The sequence below is a fragment of the Lycorma delicatula genome, chromosome 5, assembly GCF_047948215.1.
Source record: "Lycorma delicatula isolate Av1 chromosome 5, ASM4794821v1, whole genome shotgun sequence".
Lineage (NCBI taxonomy): Eukaryota > Metazoa > Arthropoda > Insecta > Hemiptera > Fulgoridae > Lycorma > Lycorma delicatula.
The window spans coordinates 3,400,430-3,418,487 of record NC_134459.1 but is presented as its reverse complement, the minus strand read 5'-3'; the positions used below and the strand labels follow the sequence as shown (position 1 = coordinate 3,418,487).

The window sequence follows — 18,058 nt, the reverse complement described above, 5'->3', positions numbered from 1 at the left end:
GATTAATTGTAATATTGTTAAAATAATTTGTCTGTAGCTTGAATACTTACCTGCAACAGTTCACTGAACTTTATAAGCCTAAATAATCTGATCTGTTTTGATTCCGGAGATTTCTGACATTTAGATAGGGGAAAATAGCGTGTACAACAAACACGTACCGCCAAACTGGGCGATGGGTGGAGCTCATCAGCTAATGCAGTGTTATACCCTGTTAAATGAAATATGGCCGAGGACAGTACAAGGGTGTGTGTATATTATTCTACATAGTGTGACTTGCATGCGTTCGACCGTTTCATGTTAACGTCTCCCCGACTTACAATCATGCGATATTAACAAATAACTCGCTTGATTATTTATTAAAGTAATGAATTCTACGCCGACATCAAAAGAAGAACTATTTTAAATTATTTGTAAATTCGCATGAATACTGCGGTTAAGTTTTGTCCTGTAATTTTTTTTACGGTAATTGTATACCGTGAATAAATAAAATAATCCTTTGTTAATGTAATAGAAAACGAAACAGAAAAAGGAAACGGCTTTTATTTCAGTTACTTTTAATTCCTTAAAAACTGAAATAATTAATAAAACACGATATCTTTTGAGCTCTCATTATTTATAAATCGGTTAATTAAGAAATAATTAATTTATAGAACATATTTGCTATCATATGTTAATTGTTTACCCAAAAAAAAAAAAAAAATTGATGCGGACACCACATAACTTCCTTGTACGCCTATTACGTTACATATACACATGTTTTGCTGCACTTCGTATAAACTTTTATTTGAAAGTGAGGTACGATCCTCCAATTCTTTAATAAAGTGGACAGTTACACGATTGCTGAAATATTAATTTTTATTAACATAAAATATTTATACAATTATTAATTCGATAATCATACGTGAAATATTAGAATAGAGTAAAAGTCCCTTTATTACTCGTATGTTAAGAGATCACTATTATTCGTATCTTCTTGAGTTGTTGACAACAAAATGTTTAGATTTCTGGTGTGTCGTATAAATAAACGTTAATAAAAATTAAACAATTCCGTTTAGTGAACTACTGTATACCGGTTACAGATGTTAATTTCAACCTTACAGTGTAAAATATTCAGTTTTTATTATTCGATTATTTGGTGAATAATCAAAAATGAAAAAGAAAGAACATGAAGCCTGATTCGAACCGATGTGCCTTCCCTTGTAAGATCCAAATATTTCATTAATTAAAATTTTATTTAGCTATAACTCTGGAACCGATGAAAGTAAGTACCGCTTATGATTTATCTTTGAAAAGCTCTCGATGAGGGCTCATTACTGCGGTTAAGAAAAACTTCAAAATCCAAATAATTTTGGATTTAGAGCTTTTTTGGACACCTTTGGTTCAGTCGATTGCAATAAAAAGGGGAGCCGCAGAACTAGATGTTACAACAGCCCTAAATCCAAATTTTCAACATCCTACGGCTAATAGTTTTTGAGTTATGCGAGATACACGAGTACGTACATACATACAAACGTACGTACAGATGTCACGCCGAAACTAGTCAAAATAGATTCAGGGATGTCCTTCTCCCAGAATTTCAAAACAGAGATATTATTTTAAAGTAATTTTTTTTTTTTAATTTTAATTGAGTTTTTTCTACCGCATAATTAAAGAGTATGACAATTATTTAAACAATTTTTCTTTCAATATTTCTTCTGTTTGATTTTTGTCTTTTTAAGTCTTCGTGAAGTAAATCCTAGGAAGTAATTAATTGATGGAATATATTTCCACATTTACGAGACTACATTTCAGTTGAAATTTAAATACGTTATTAGAATCTTATTCAAATCCAATCCGTTAAACTATTCGCGCACGATGAACAGATAAACGGATATAATCATTGTAATTAACCGATTAGATTCCGCTTTTTGTATGAATCTCAAAGAAATCAAAAAAGCTTATTCTAAACATCGAATAGTTAAAACCTAATTTATATATATTTGAAAACTTCCCATCGCGTTCTTATTTCACCTATATGTACCGGTGAAATCGTTGAATTTAAAAATATAACTAGCATACGTATATTTTTCACCGATAACTCCTACGTAAGTAGCGGAGCGGTAGAGTTTTGTCTTTCATTGAGAAGGTTCTCTGTCGAATCTCTGTCTGACTTGGCGTTTTTCATTCGCCAAAAGATTTTTCTCTCATCTTAAATACATAAGAAAGATATGACCGTTTCGTTTATGAACAAATGAGTAAATGTCAAATTTCGCTTCTTACTTTTAAAATTGCCGTCAGACAAACCAAAACGCTCGATGAAACAAGCAGTAAAATTATTGAAACGTTAATGGTAAAAATATAGCTGTACGAGTGAAAAAACGTCAGTTTTCGAAAACGGAACGGAAATAAAATAGTGTTTATTTGATAAAAAAATTTCTGATAAATTTTATTTTTGGACAAAAGAAAACAATATTACGTTAGAATAGTTTTATAGTTCGCAGAGTATTGTTTACCGTAGATTCATTCCGGGAGGCCGTATAAAGAACAACAAAATGTACATAGATATTTTTCATCTCTTACGTAAAATGGTTATCGAGAAAGGTGATGCAAAGATCGAAAAACAAACGATTAGCGACATTAAACTTTATACATATACCGCATAAGTTTACCGAGAAGCTTGTGCGTGGGAATATGAAAATGGAAATTTGTAACGTATGAAAAATGCCACACCTACCGGGATTCGAACCCTGGACTTCCGGATGGAAAGTCGAGACTCTACCGCTCCGCTACGGAAATCGGCAGTTATAAAGTTACAGTATTAAAATATTAATTCGCTAATCCATTATGTATCTATACTAGATAGCCGTATGGAAACCGATTGCGCCGTTTCTGATTAAAGATAAGCGAGCTTTGAAAAAAGACAGCGTTGGAGATCGTTTTATATTACATACTAGTATATATAATTTTTATTTCACGGAAGACTAACCTAAATTTCAGGTTTAGTCGGGCTGAAACCGCTTACGATTCAACGACGGCAAGATGCAAGGCTCTCTAAAATTGATGCGACAGGATCGGTTCGCCTTCTTTCGATCGATATTCTGCAGAGAAACTTACGTTGCCGGATAAAATGTCAGACCTTGATGTCGGTTCGGCCGTCCTGAAGGGTTTATACAAGACGGATCGAAATCTTATTATACAGAAAGCGTATGCCGCTAAAATTTTCTGCTGTAAAAAATTATACCGTGAAAATCCGAGATCTAGTAACCGCAGCACCGAGCACACGTTTGAATCGCATATTTGGACGTTCACATACTGAAGAGAATACGTGGAAGTATAACAGAAAGTGGAAGACGTTTTGGAAACGTTCTGTTCACCAGAACACACGTGCCCGCTCTGTTTGTAAGTTTGTTTAATTTCAAAAAAATTTCAATATCTTTTTTCTTTCTTTTGCCGCCGTTGAAATTTAACTGAAGAAATTATATCATGAGATCGTATCGCTAAATATTTTTTTTAACCGAATAACTTTATTTAGCGCACTTATGAAAACGCCACTCGTTATGTTTTTTTAGCCTATAAAAAAACTACAAAGCAAGAAATAACGTTGAGTAATTTTTAAAAATTTATAGAGCTTTTCGCTCGTACAATTTGCTAGATACGATTTTATCCTTTTTTTAATGAACCGTCACGATCGGAGTCGTTTAAAAATTACGTAAAAAGTTTAGAGAGATATTACCTTCTTTATCCGTAAAAATGAGTAATTTGTAAGCTTTACCTTCTCGGCTATTGCGATATTTACTGCTTAGTATAGCTGTAACGGGAAAACATAGATAAGTCAAACAAACATTTTTTTAATCGATCTTTTTTGTGACTTGAGACATTTGAAAGAAATTAGCAAAAATATAGATTTAAAACTGGTTGTAAATAATCTACAAAAAAAAAAGATTATTCCGATGCTTCCAAGTCCGAAAAATCTATTTTTGTCAGACGGCCGTTAACGCGTATGTACGAATGTATGTAACTTGGCCTGTACTTTTCTTATTACTCGGACCGATTTTCTTCAAACTCGGTAGACAGTCACTACCTTCGGGGGAAAAGAACGTATTAATTTTTACAAAAATTAGAAAAAGAGATAAGAGTATTTTTCCCGAAATTAAATTTAAAATTTTTATCGCGAACTTTAGCAGAAATGTTTTTCTTACAAATTCGAAGTTTCTTTTATATAGATCGCAAATTACCGAGAACGGTTATTTAATATTTACTCCCTCCCAAAAAATTACTTTATATTTTCATTTTATTAACTATATCTTTCTTCAGAAAAGTAATTATTGGAAGTTGTTTACATGTACTCGTATATTTTCTATACGGTTATACCTTCAAACCGCTGTAAAATTGTTTTCCCATTCCAATGCAATGTTCTGGTACAAAAAAGCCTTATTTTTATTTTTTTTAAATTTGTTTAAAATGTATTTTAAATTTCAATTCATGTCGCAAGTTACCCGCTGTATTTAAATGTAAAAATCTAATTTTTTTAAAGTCCGTACTCTGTAGTACTTTTTGACAGAAAAAATTAACCAAAACTTTTCTTCCTAAAAAATGAAACTTTGTTTATTTAGAATTACGGATGTATCTATGTATTTTTAACGACTTTAGAAAGTTCTTTTTTAAAATTCATTATCTATTAAAAATTAGTTTTACCCGAACGATTCAGACTGATTATGGAAGCCCGAGATTGAAAAAAACTTTTTCACAATTTCAAAATTTTTAGTGTTCAAAACCTATTTTTTTAAACAATAAATCAATTAAAATAGCTTAATAGAGGAGCACCCAAATTAAAAAAATGGAATTTATTTTTTTTTATCTCGATTTTAATTTATATAAAATAACTTTTAGTAAATATTTCTACCGTTAAAAAGCCATTTTTACGAATTGGAGCGTGGATTGTTAGAAGCCTAAAAAGGGTTGGAGGGTAGAAAATATAAAGACGGAAACGGGTAAGTTAAATATGTAGATGTAATAGGAATTAGCGAGGTTCGGTTGGAAGTGGAAAACGACTTTCGGTTAGATAATTTTAGAATAATTAACTCAGCGTCAAATAAAGGGAAGGCAGGAGTAGGTTTCGTAATGAACAAGAAGATGGGAAAGAGAGTAGAGTATTTCAAAAACCATAGCGATAGAATCGTTGTATTCAAGATAAAATCAAAACTTAAGCCGTAAACAATTGTTAACGTCTATATGCCTACTAGTGCCCTTGATGACAAGAGGTGAGTGTGTATACGAAGAAATTTACGGAGCAATTAAACACGTAAAAACGGATGAAAATTTAATGCAAATACAAGATTGAAAATGCAAACATCAGTAAAGGCATAGAAGGAAATATTGAGGGTGAATACGGGCTGGGCAAATGGAATGAAATAGGGGACCGTATTATTGAGATTTGCATGAAGTATAATTTAGTAATTGCCAACATTCACTTTAAAAATCATAATAAAAGAATATACACGTAAAAATAGCCGTCCGTTACTGCAAGGTATCAGCTAGATTATATCACGGTTAAACAAAGATTTAGAACTCGTCAACTGCAAAGCATATCCGGGAGCAGGTCGATAGCGACCATAATTTAATGACAATGAAATGTAGATTGGGGTTTAGAAACCTGAAGGAAAGGTGCCAGATGAATCGGTGGAATTTAGAGAAGCTTGAGGTAGCGGTGGTAAAGAAAATCTTTGAGGAGGACATCGCGAGACGTCTGGGTAAAAGGGATGAGGTAGAAATATAGAAGAAGAATAGGAGAATGTTAAAAAAAGTTCTTAAATCAGCAGAAGCGGAACAAACTTGTTGGCGAAACAAACAGAACCGGTAAAAAATCTTGGATATCAGAGGATATATTGCAGCTGATGAATAAGCGTAGAAAATATAAGAATGCTAGTGATGAAGAAGGTAAGAGGACCTATCGACAATTAAAAAAATTAGAAAGTGCAAACTAGCGAAAGAAGAGTGGATTAAAGAAAAATGTTCAGAAGTGGAAATGGAAATGATCATTGGTAAAATAGACACACCGTACAGGAAAGTTAAGAAGAATTTTGTGGTACAAAAGTTGAAATGTAATAATGTGTTAAATAAAGATAGTACAATTTATAATATGAAAGGAAAGGTTGATGGGCGAGTGGAATATATTGAAGAGTTGAACGGAGGAAATGAATTAGAAACTGGTGTTGTAGAAGAAGAAGAAGAGGCGGAAGTCGAAGAGGATGAAAAGGGATATACAGTACTGAGCATTAAAGCGTTAAAGAATTTAATAAAGCATTAAAGGATTTGAAAGTGAAAAGCTCCTAGGATAGACGGGATACCTGCAGGATTACTGCAGTACAGGTGACGAAACGAAAGATAGATTATACAAACTGGTGTGTAAAATTTACGAAAAAGGGGAAGATCCGTCAGACTTCAAGAAGGGTGTTATTGTTATAATACCAAAGAAAGCAGAAACAGATTAATGTGAAGAATACAGAACAGATAGCTTAACTACTCGTGCATGAAACATTTTTACTAGAATTCTTTACGGAAGAATTGAGAGGAGAGTGGAAGAAGCGAAGAAGAGGAGAAGACCAGTTTGGTTTCAGGAAAAGTGCAGGAAGCAATTTTAGCGCTCAAATCAATAGTAGAAGAAAGATTAAAGAAAAACAAACCAATATACATGGCATTTATAAACTTAGAAAAGGTATTTGATAACTTAAACTGGAATAAAATGTTCAGCATTTTAAAAATTTAGGGTACAAGTATAGAGATAGAAGAGCAGTTGCTAACATTTACAGGAGCCAAACTGAAACTGTAATATCTTTTCTTATTATAAATATAATGAAGTTTTAAAGAAATGAAACGGTTTTTAAAACTCAGTAAAAATAAAGCTTTTAAACTCCTTTAAATTTCGACTTTTTGAAATCAGAATCAATCAAGAACGTAAACGTTAATATTTCTGTCAATTTAAAAATAGATCAGAATTTTTAAATATTAAAAAAAAAAATATTTTTGTTTTTTTTTTTTTCATTGCTGTTGAGTTATAAAAAGATGTACCTCTTTTTTCAGCTTTACTCTCCGGCACCCTTCGAAGTTACGAAACTGGAGGATGTGAAAATCAGCACCTACTGCTTTCCTGCCCAGGATTTACCAGAATAGCTGTCTATCAAGCTGTTTATCTTAATAAACCTCTTTGTCGTCCTGCTAATGAAACTTGCGATTCGTATAGCCTTGCACCACAGGTTGGTAACTTTTAATAAGCTCATAAAAAGTATATTAAACTTTTTTCTTTTTTTTTTTTTTTTTTTTTTATATATCAGTTGTAAAAATAATGAATTAATCAGTTTTTATAAAAACGATGAGTAGATTTAATTAGGTAAAATGTTTCCATATATTGTTACATATCTCCATTATGGAGGAATTAAATTTCAGCTTTTGCATATCTAAGTACGTATTTTATTATAATTTCCTTAGTCTCTGTATGTCAATCATCTTAACGTTTAGATAATAAGCAATTAGAGGAAATTTGTAGGAATTAACTTATTTAGTTACAAAGATGAAGTAAATGTACTTTATCTTAACAACTTTCTGTATAAGGATCTTTTCCTTATATAGTTGATTTTCTCTTGAGATATGTGAACACAAACATCGCATCGTAAAGAAAGTTTGTTTAAATACGATTAATGGGATTTAAATCAGGATTTTATTATTAAATGCTTTTAGAATCAGATTTTACCTACTTAACAAGAGTAATTTTTATTTGTTATCGTTATCCTTTTTCTAAAGTTTTTTTAACGAAATGTATTAGAATATGTTTAATAATTCGCCTTATTATTATTATTATTATTAACTATTAACTACATTATATGTATATTATATTAACTATATTTCACCTTATTTGATGTAACAGAAGAGAATTGATATGAGATACAAGTACTAAAAAAATGGTATTACTCTTCATACAGATGCCTAGAAGAAGTTAGAAATAAAAGTTAGATACTTGACTTCATTGCACATATTTAATGTAACGCAATTAAAAATTCCAAATACTCTTAAACATCTTGTGATATTCAACTTTATAAATAACGTTTTACACTTCTAGAAATTATATATCCAAATGATTCTGACGAAAAATTAACAAGATTTTCTTTTTATTGCATTAAAGTGTAATCTCGTAGAAATTAACTTCTTACTCCTAATTTGTAATTTTTTAAAGGAAAATCTGTCGTTAGTAAGTATTAAAAAAAAAGAAAAAAAGACCATTCTGAAGATTGATGCAATCGGAAGTCATTATTTCGCAATTAATTGCAATAAAAGCAATACTTTTATTATCGTAATTTTTAAAACTATTTTATTTAAAATTATCCATCGCTATTGCAAAACTGAGCGTTAGCGCACAGTAAGAGTGTTAAAAGGCTCAAGAGAGGAACTGGAAGAAAATAGAGCCAGGTAAATAAATATACACTTAAATTAATATTCCATATAAATATAAATTATTTTTATAAATAAACAAAATTAAATCGATAAGAAATGTGTAATTGCTCGTCAAACAACTCTTGAAACAGATTTTTTTTTTACTTGAAAACCTAAAAATATCATTAAAGATTGCATAAATCCGAGGTAAAGAAAACATATTGGAAAGTAGGAAAATGTACAATTCGATTCTTCTTCAAATCTCGACGTTTTGAAGTCAGCGTCAAATTAATTAACAAATTAACAATCTTTACTTTGGTACCGATTTCAAAAAGTCAAAAATTTAAAGGTTTTTTCTTTTTAATTCGTATTTAAAAACTTTTTTTAAATAATTTTACGTTTAATTTTTATTAAAAATATGAATACGCCTTCAAAAAAATCGCTAAGCGCTAAAAAAAGTGTGATCGTTAAAAATATACAGAAATTAAAAAAAAAAAAAAGTCAAGAAATTGAAACTTATCGTGAACTAAGGGTGTTTTAGATTCAAGGATAATTTTTTTCCGAAAGTATCCCGTAAAGTAGATAATTGAATTTTATTATTGAAAATACTTTAAATATCAAAGTAACGTCAAGGTATACATACGTTGTTTTAACAAACCGTTTCTATGTAATCGTAAGGATAAATTAAATTACCTTCAACCTTCAAATCGTTTCTGCGATCGTATAATTCTTATTTATAAAAAAGTTTCAATAAAAATGTCTAGAGAAAACTAACTACGAAATGACGAGAAGAATAGCCTGTACAAAATAAAATTAGCGCGATCGAATCGGTCCGTTTTATCTTGAGTAAAGTCGGAACGAATACATATCCACAAAAAACTCGTACGGGTCGAACGGAGATGAGTTTTTCTTCCTTTGTTATTTATTTTATTTTTTTTAAATAGGTAAGAACGAAAAGATTACGAACGCGTATGTTTTAGAGTTCTTGACCGCATCCTCTTTTCTTTAGTTTGTTTCTGATGAGTCTGAGGAATCCCGTTTACGGGCAGAGTGTCGGACTCCCTAAAGGTTCCGCAAGATGATATTAAAGTGCGTATGTGTGCCTGCGTCCTACCGACTAAACCTCCTTTCTCACCGACTCCCCTCCCGGGGCCAGACCCGCAATTAAGCGTTACACAGCCCTGGGAGGTGCCTTCAAGCTCGGCAGATTCAGAGTCCCCGTGCTTCATCGCCGTCGTTCATCCGCACAAGCGCGGACAAACGACAGTTCCGCAGGGCTCTGTCCGTCACCCCACGCCCACCGGTTCTAATCTTCGTTTCGGTCTTAGAGGTCTTCTCTTTAGCGATTAAATCCATCCGCTCGACGGTCCTCTTCTTGACGAGCGTCCTTTAAGGTTTTACTTAGTCGTGGGTCCGGATCCTTAGAACCTCAAAAATCGTCTTCCTAAAAGAATTCCATTCGTGTTGTCCCCGCAACATGAATTCTACGGTGTTGTCTGGAGTCCGCCGCTCCTGGTTGGCTCTTCTCCTGACCTCGGCCCATCTCGTACATACGAATACTGTATGCTCCGGGGAGTCATCGGAATCACAGTACATACACACCGGAGACCGTCTCCTGCGGAAGCGGTGTAAATAAGCAGCGAAATCGCCGTGGCCCCAAAGGAATTGGACGAGGTAGTAATCCACCTCACCGTGTCCCCTCTGTACCCACGGTCCCTTACTCAGAATCAGATGCCTCGTCCACGCTGACAAATGCGGTTGTGCGCCACCCCAGTCCTCCTGCTGTTCTTCTACGGGCACCCTAAAGGCTTTCCTTTTTGGCATGCCCTCATGTGTTCTTTTAAGTCGGTTCACCTTAATTCTTACGGGCATAAAGCCTCAATAACCTCAACCGCCCTCTTGAGACAGTTCGGTATGCCGAAATTATACGCAAAGCCGCCTGCCTTCGCAATGAGGTCAGCGTTTTCCCATTCTTCTTTATAGGATGGACAACAACAAAGAAAGCACGACTGATAAAATAAGCCTCCTCTTCTTGGTGGGCTGGACCTGTTCGTAACCCCTTTGGCCTTCTTGGTAATCTCTTTTAGGTGGGTGTTGAATCTCCCAGATTTTTCAAGCCACACGCCGAGGTACTTTATGCACCCCGACGTGACAACTCGTACGCCGTTTACCTCCATGACCGTATCGTGTAGTTGTCTTTTATCAACCGTGGTCAATTACGCCGTTTTTTGCGGAGCCAGGATCATTTTATTGTCCTCGAGTCATCTGTTAATCCGTCCTACGGCTCAAGTGCTCGCATTTGTTCCTCGGTGCGACGAGACAAAGGAGCGTTCATTTTAAACAGACTTTCAAACAAAATCACAAACGGCTAAGAATGAAACTTCTTTCGAAGAACAGCCGTAGAGGTTACGAGTTATAGCAGAACAATCATTGCTGCCGTACATGTGATCAGGAGGGAAATCAAAATTTCCCTTTACTTTTTGACTTACCCTCGTATATGTTCTATTCCAGGAGCTTCCCGGTCGTGTTTTTTGAATAGTTTCAGTTAGTTCTTTTGCTATAATCATGCGATTTTTTGTTGCGGTGTATTTGAACGTCTATCGTTCTTCTGTAATCCTTGCGGCTAATTGTTCATGTTGCTTTGGATGTACCGTATGTTTTCCCAAGACGCTTTTATTTCATCTGCGCTTGTCGGTACGACTCTTGTTTCCTCAGGCTGTTTTAGAATTGGTTTTGTTTCTGCTGAATTGTACGGTTGTGTATACATCGCTATTTTTTATTTCAGAGTGTTTCTGTAGTTTTCTTTGTTAGCCTCTATAATGTTTACGATAATATCTTTGCGTTTTAAACCGTATGTTCTTTAGTTTCCTCTTCAATAACGAGTCACTTTTGCTATATCTTTTCTAATATTGTTTATTTTGTTTTTTAAGCCCGATTTGCCATTTCGGTCTCGCTTAGTTTCTTTTGTGACGGTTTGTTGTCGCAAGAGACGCTCTTTTTTTGTTACAACTGTAGTCGCAGTAGCTTACACCGTAAGACGTACGTCTTTTAGTGTATTTGTGTCATCTACATATTTCTCTAGTCGTGCATTAACTGTATAGACGATAAGAAATGGGTCTTTCTTGTATATGATTTTTGGCAACGAAGGTCTGTCGGTCGGAGCGATTCCTTCTCATTAGATTAAGTTTGTTTCTATTTCATTGTTTACTGTGTCTTCTGTAATTACACGTGTAGCTATCGCGTTTTCTGTTCTATGTTTCTCCGTCGGGTCGATAGAGTGGTCTATTTTGGACGGTTGATTTTGAGCCGGGACAGGTTAGGTTTTATATTTGCGTTCGGTGTTCATGTTGACTGCTCTTTCTTCTTTCTTGTCTGCTACGAGTGTTTAATTCTTTTGCGACTTTTTCTTTGATATTTTGTATTTCCTTTTCTGTGAGCCTTTTGTCGGTGATTATTACTCTTTTTTTATCGGCTAGTCTTTGTGGAGCGACGGTGTTTATCGGTTGAGAGTAATTTTCGGCGAATAATCGATTGAGGTCTGATCGATACCCTGTGCTGATCGTTTCCAATTTCACTGCAGCGTAATAACATCCTGACTCTATAGGGGAAGACACCCTCCATGTGACGGTTGCGGTCGCCACGCCGCCCCCTCCATACCTAGTCATTATGGGCTTTACCATAGGTCATCTTCAAACCCTCTGCAAAAGGCATCTCTCAGCCTTGTTCTTGCCGTAGTAGGATGCCACCGATGCGAATGCCGCATGTGACATTCCCGTCGTTGAATTACTACCTACTAGATAACTCTTGAAAAACAAAATACAAGACTTAAGTCTTCAACAAGACCGAATAGACAAATAGAAGGAACTGAAATCGCAAGTACCTTCCCGAAATAGGAAAAAGTTGAGGCCAGCACGCAACGTTAGTACAAAACGTAACGTAAAACCAAAAGCGACAAAAACATAAGCGTAAACCGTAAGACAAGACAAAACTTAGGATTAGCAAATCCAAGCGAAACCCTAACTACTTCGGCGATTCTTTCCCTTGCCAAGTAAATGATGAAATTCTCAGCGATCGCCCACTAAGCCCGGTCACTCCAATCGGAGATCTAACGCCGACCCGATAATATCGAGCCGAGAAATAGCGCATTAGCTCGCTCGTACTTAGGGCATACGTAAAGAACACGAGAGGCATCGTCCAACTATCCACAATGTAGATACATACTGTAATCCACCAGGCCAAGTTTCTGCAATCTGTCCCTGAAAGCGTCATGCTCACAAAGAAATTGCGTCACGTACTTGTTAGGGTGTACCCAAGAGGCACCCCGCAAATCAACAAAATCTGGAAAGAGATTATGCGTATAACGCCATTCTCTGTCTCATCCCATCTGACACGTCATAAAGCATTGTCGTGTTGTTGAATTTTCCGCACTTTCTCTGAAGTCAACTCGTAAAGTAAAGGAGTTAAAACCATTTTTTGATGCTCTAGCTTCAGGTTATGAGAAGTCGGCCGCTAAGCCACCTGAAGTTAGAGAGATGGTGGTGCGAGAGAGCGTTCCCGCCCCTCTTCCAGTTTTTCAGTGACAGTGCCTCAGCGTAAACTGTACGCTACGGTTTTAAAAGAAAATTGGAGGCTAGTTTGTCCGGGAAACAGCTTGAGATTTTGTTCGTTAACCTGAAAGAGGGGGCAGCTAGTCTGAAAAACAAAGGTCGAGTTGGAGATCGCCCTTAAACAAAAGAGGTCGATACTGAAAATTCAGATTATAAAATGAAACAAAAACACTCTCCTTGATCATCACTTCCCTCACCTCAATCGGCTTTGAGGCCAACATTTCATAACCTTCAGCCAAGGCCGAGGTCGTTGCTTTGAATCGACGTCGGGATTAACCCTGGTCCGCACAGAAACGAAGACGGAAGTACTCCTAGGATTCTGAAGGTATTGTTATAGAAGTTTATATCGTTCTTCAAATTCCCTTACTAGAGGTACTGAATCTCCCGCCCTCCCGATAGACTATGAAATCGCTAATCAAGTCCTGCTTACAAGTTCGTGTCGAAGGGCCAGCCTGTAATTCTTCCATCCCAGAAGAGAAAGAGGAGCCACCAAGCCTTCCCCCAGCCAGAACCTCCCCAGGTTTCACCCGCTTGGATCTACTTTTTCCCCGTATCCCTCGTTTCAAACATTGTCTGAACCGGATGCACACTTTACAGAATTAAACTATCGCTTATCACAACACAAAAATAAATAGAACTTAAAAAACTAAGAAATACAACAGGCAACGTAAGTAAGTGACCGACCAATAGCAGTCAACGTAAACAAACTGACCGACCGATGGCAAGTAATGTAGCAACAAGATTGTTGTTAACAACAACAGCCGGTTTAAATGAACAACTATTACGATAACGAAAATAAATTAAATTTAATAATTATAAATTATAAGGTTAATAACCAGATTAAATAATAATAAAAAAAAAAAAAAACAGTCATAACCCAAATTCTTAGAGGCAGTTTATATAAATAAACAACCTACCGAACGGGTAACCTAGATAGCCTAGGCTACCGGTGTGTTGAAAAACACAAAATTAGCTATTAAATAAATTAATTCCATATAATACAGTTGAACAATGAAAACAGAACTATTAAGAATCACACAAAACGAAGTAACAATAAAACTTAAAAGAAAATATCAATTTTTCAAAATATAGCACAATTCAACAGACAGAGCCAACTCAAAACAATTTTCCTCTCAGGCGTTGCGTGTTGTATTCAGCAGTGTAGTAACAGCGTGCGACAGTGATGTTAATTCCCTTGTCCATGTCATATGCTATCTGTGTCGTCAAGTTTGAGTAGGCCGGGACAAAGTTCCAGCCGCACTTTCATCTGGTGAGTTATCGTTCTAGTTTTTCTCGATGTTGGAATAAAAGGGGCCACCACCTCGTTCAGCTTTCCTGTTCTCAATCTGAGTTAAACGCGTCCTGTCTTGTCCGGTTTGTCGTCAAGTAGAGCGTCGCTACTCGCTCTTGCATTATCTACCTCAGGCTGAGCTTCATGAAGGTTCCGAGCACCCCATCCCCTATTTTCATTATCCATCGTAAAATAAATGGATATACCGGATAAGCTCTTGCGAGTCTCGTAGGTCTCCGACAACCCAAGCATAGCTGTCCGCTACGGGTACATACGCTGACCGAAAAGCCGCCCACCATGAGAACAGACACGTCCGGATTTGATTTTTGTTTTGGTCCGGAGGTAGTATTTTATTCCCCATTATCCCATATATTTATGGAGCGTTCTCCGATCCGCCACCTGGAGACGCGCCGGGTGGGGGACAGACAACCCCATACCGGCAATTATTTTTATTATTATTACCCGACTTATCTATTTTGTTATTTATTGGCAGGGGGAGAGAAAGATTACTGATTATTTTTAAACAACTGTAAAAAATAAGGGTTATGTTAAAAGGTAACAAATAATCTCTATTTGGTGGTTACGGTGTCACGTCTTTTTTCTGTTTAGCCTCCGGAACCACCATTAGATATTACATCATTAGATACTACTTTAGAGGATGAAATGTGTGAATGGAAATGAAGTGTAGTCTTGTACGGTCTCAGGTCGACCGTTCTCGAGACGTATGGCTAATTGAAACCGAACCTAATATTTCAGATTTAATAAAAGCGACTGCCTTTGATAGGATTTGAACCTTTGAACTTTCGACTTCGAAATCCGCTGATTTGCAATGACGTGTTCACCGCTAGACCGACCCGCTGGGTTTCGTTAAGGTATCGATTATTAACTCCTTTTTTTAAGCTTATAGATAAACTTGTACGCGGGAATATAAAGATGAAATTTTTTAACGTATGAAAAATGTTTTGCCTACCGGGATTCGAAACCGGAACCCTCGGATAAAAGGCCTAGACGCTACCGCTCCGCCACAGTGATCGGCATTTTTTTTAATATAATAATTCATTTTAAAGCTAACGGTAAACCAATTATAAATGTAAATGATATTTTAGGGTTTTACCTATATCACCTACTTTAAAAAGTGACTTCTTTCCGTGGAAATTTTGAAATTTAATTTTACAGTTATTATTAATAATTAGAATTTTAGAAAAAAGGAAATTAAAAAAAAAATGATATATATATATACAGAGTGATTCAGGAGGATAGGGCAATACTTTGACAACTCATTCTAGAATAGGCTAAAAATAAGAAAAAAGTTCATATAACATAGGTCCGAAAACGCTTCGTTAGCGAGTTATACAGGGTGAAAGATTTCGCCCGTGTTTCAGTTCCTCCGGGTAAATTAAGGCTTCTGAAATTCTGGGAAGATCAATTAAGGGGCAAATTCAATTGTTTCTTATGGTTTTTGAGCTGGGAAATCGAAAAAATAGGTCCCAGAACTGTATCTCTCTTAGTTTCTATGATATCCATGTAAAATGCCAAATATAGGGTCAAAAAACACATTTTTTTTACGTTTGACGTACAATAACGTTGTTAAATTGGCAATAAATCGTACATTTTTAAACATAAATTGTAGAGAATTTAATTATAAGAAGATTGATGTAAATAATGTCAACAGAAAACAAATAAAATTTTAAACATGTCTACGTTTATTAACAACAAAACAGATTAATTTTTAACAAATTGAATAAACCTTTTTGTTATGTACAGTATTAAACGCGTTGTACTAGATTTTGTGTTGCCGGTCTAATGGTATCTTTGCGTTCCTTGATTATAGCTGCAGCGTTGAAAATGCGAGCAATCAGTTCATCGCATGCGTCTACGTTTTGCTTGTAAACCTCATTTTTCAACCGTCCCCACAAACAATAATCCAACGGAGTGAGGTCTGGGGATCTCGGTGGCCAATTAACCGACCCTCCACGTCCTATCCATTTACCAGCAAACTTTTCATCAAGACATTGCCTTACTTCATTAGTGAAATATATAAATATTCTTAATAATATATATATATCTGAATATTATAGTTTGTTCAAGTTTGTTTGTTTATTAAGACTAAAAAGTAAAAATATTTATTTTTACACGTATCAAATTTCAGTGATACTCATACGATAGTTGATGAGAATAAAAATTTTAAGCAACATGCATGAATTTAGCGTAGTGGTAACGCGGGGGGGATATCAAAATGCCGACACTGTAGCATTGTATTGTCATCGAAGTTACATACGTGTACCAAATTTCATTGATTTTCATACGATAGATCAAAAGATATAGCAGTTGCAAGATTTGATTATAACTAAAGCAAGTTAAATAAAAGCTTATAAGTAAAAGGTTTTTTTGCAATAAATATTGGTTTAACACGGCCATTTTTAATGGGTTTTCGGGTTTTTTGCAGTAACTCCAAATTCAACAATTAAGGGCTTAAATTATAGGTACTGCATTTGCGTATAACCTTTATTCAGAACTTTTCGGCTAGGAAGTTTAGTTGGCCTACAAAACTGAAAACCCGATTTTCATCACCTTTGAACGGCCGCCATTTTGTTCAGTTAGCGAAAATTTTGTCCAGTCACATATAAACAAATTATACTTACCCTAATCTACAACTTCATGTAGTGCCGTAAACTCTACTAATTTTTTAGCAAAAAAAAATCCCTATCGACCGGACTAATGCGGGATAGTAATTTCTTATAAGCACCAGAGCAATTCAATAAATTTTTCCTAATAAATAAGTAAGATGAGTTGACGAAACGTCAGCCTATTAAGAGAAAAGAAACTATTCAATATCGTATTATTGCCGTGGTGTAGGGGTAACGAGAAGAAATCTTAGGCGGTGGAATGAGAAAGAGCGCGTGACCTTCATCAGCAAAATGATTTTAAATTTGTAATAGGATGATAGTTACGTTACAACGGTAACAGTGAAGCCACCTGTCTGCTACCTTTGTAAATGTTTCTGTTTCCATATCTCTGATATTCTGTATCTTATTTTTACATAACAAATTAACGAGTTTGTTATATTAAAATAAAAATTAAAAGATTTACAAATTTATACCGATAATAATCATTATTTGACGTACAATTACATCGGACGGTTTTGAAAACTATGCTTATTTGTCGAAGCATCCATCTCATTATCATAGAAATTGTTTGTTGTATCTTACCGCTATTATTTTGAAAATAACTATAATTTTACGTTATACACACACACACACACACACACACACACACACACACACACTAGACGTGGAGGATATGTAAGTCAGGAATGATGATTAATACAAGGATGATATGCAGAGAATGATATTTGTTATATGATTGTTAATATACTATTTTTACTATTATACGTCCATTACAGTAAGTGTATATGTGTATGTTTTAATTAATTACATAAATTTATCGCTACTACTGGAGACTACATATCACTGTAATTTGCATGCATTTTTATATATTAATGTTTTTATCCTGCAGTTTTCTTCTCTATCATGTTTTTTCTTTTTTATTTACGTTGTTTTTTTTGTGTTCTATTTTAATAACATGAGATTTGACCCCGACAGCAAATTAATTAAATTAATAATATATTGTTTAATAGATTTTCATTTAATAAAAAGAACCGACTGCAACAAAGGGAGATAAAATTAACGTGTGTTGGTGGTTTGCCTTGTTGTATCCCTGCATTAAGTGTTGTATGTACAAACAACAGTTAGTTGCA

The 18,058-nt window shown here is 34.9% G+C and overlaps 1 protein-coding gene across 1 annotated transcript in view; it reads left to right on the top strand.

Annotated features, from left to right (window-relative positions):
* Positions 1 to 18,058, top strand: part of LOC142324669 (uncharacterized) — a 538,037-nt gene that overhangs the window by 399,616 nt on the left and 120,363 nt on the right. The window contains exon 5 of the mRNA XM_075365546.1: positions 7,060 to 7,232. Within this exon, the coding sequence (XP_075221661.1) occupies positions 7,060 to 7,232 (173 nt within the window). The remainder of the gene's footprint in view (positions 1 to 7,059; positions 7,233 to 18,058) is intronic.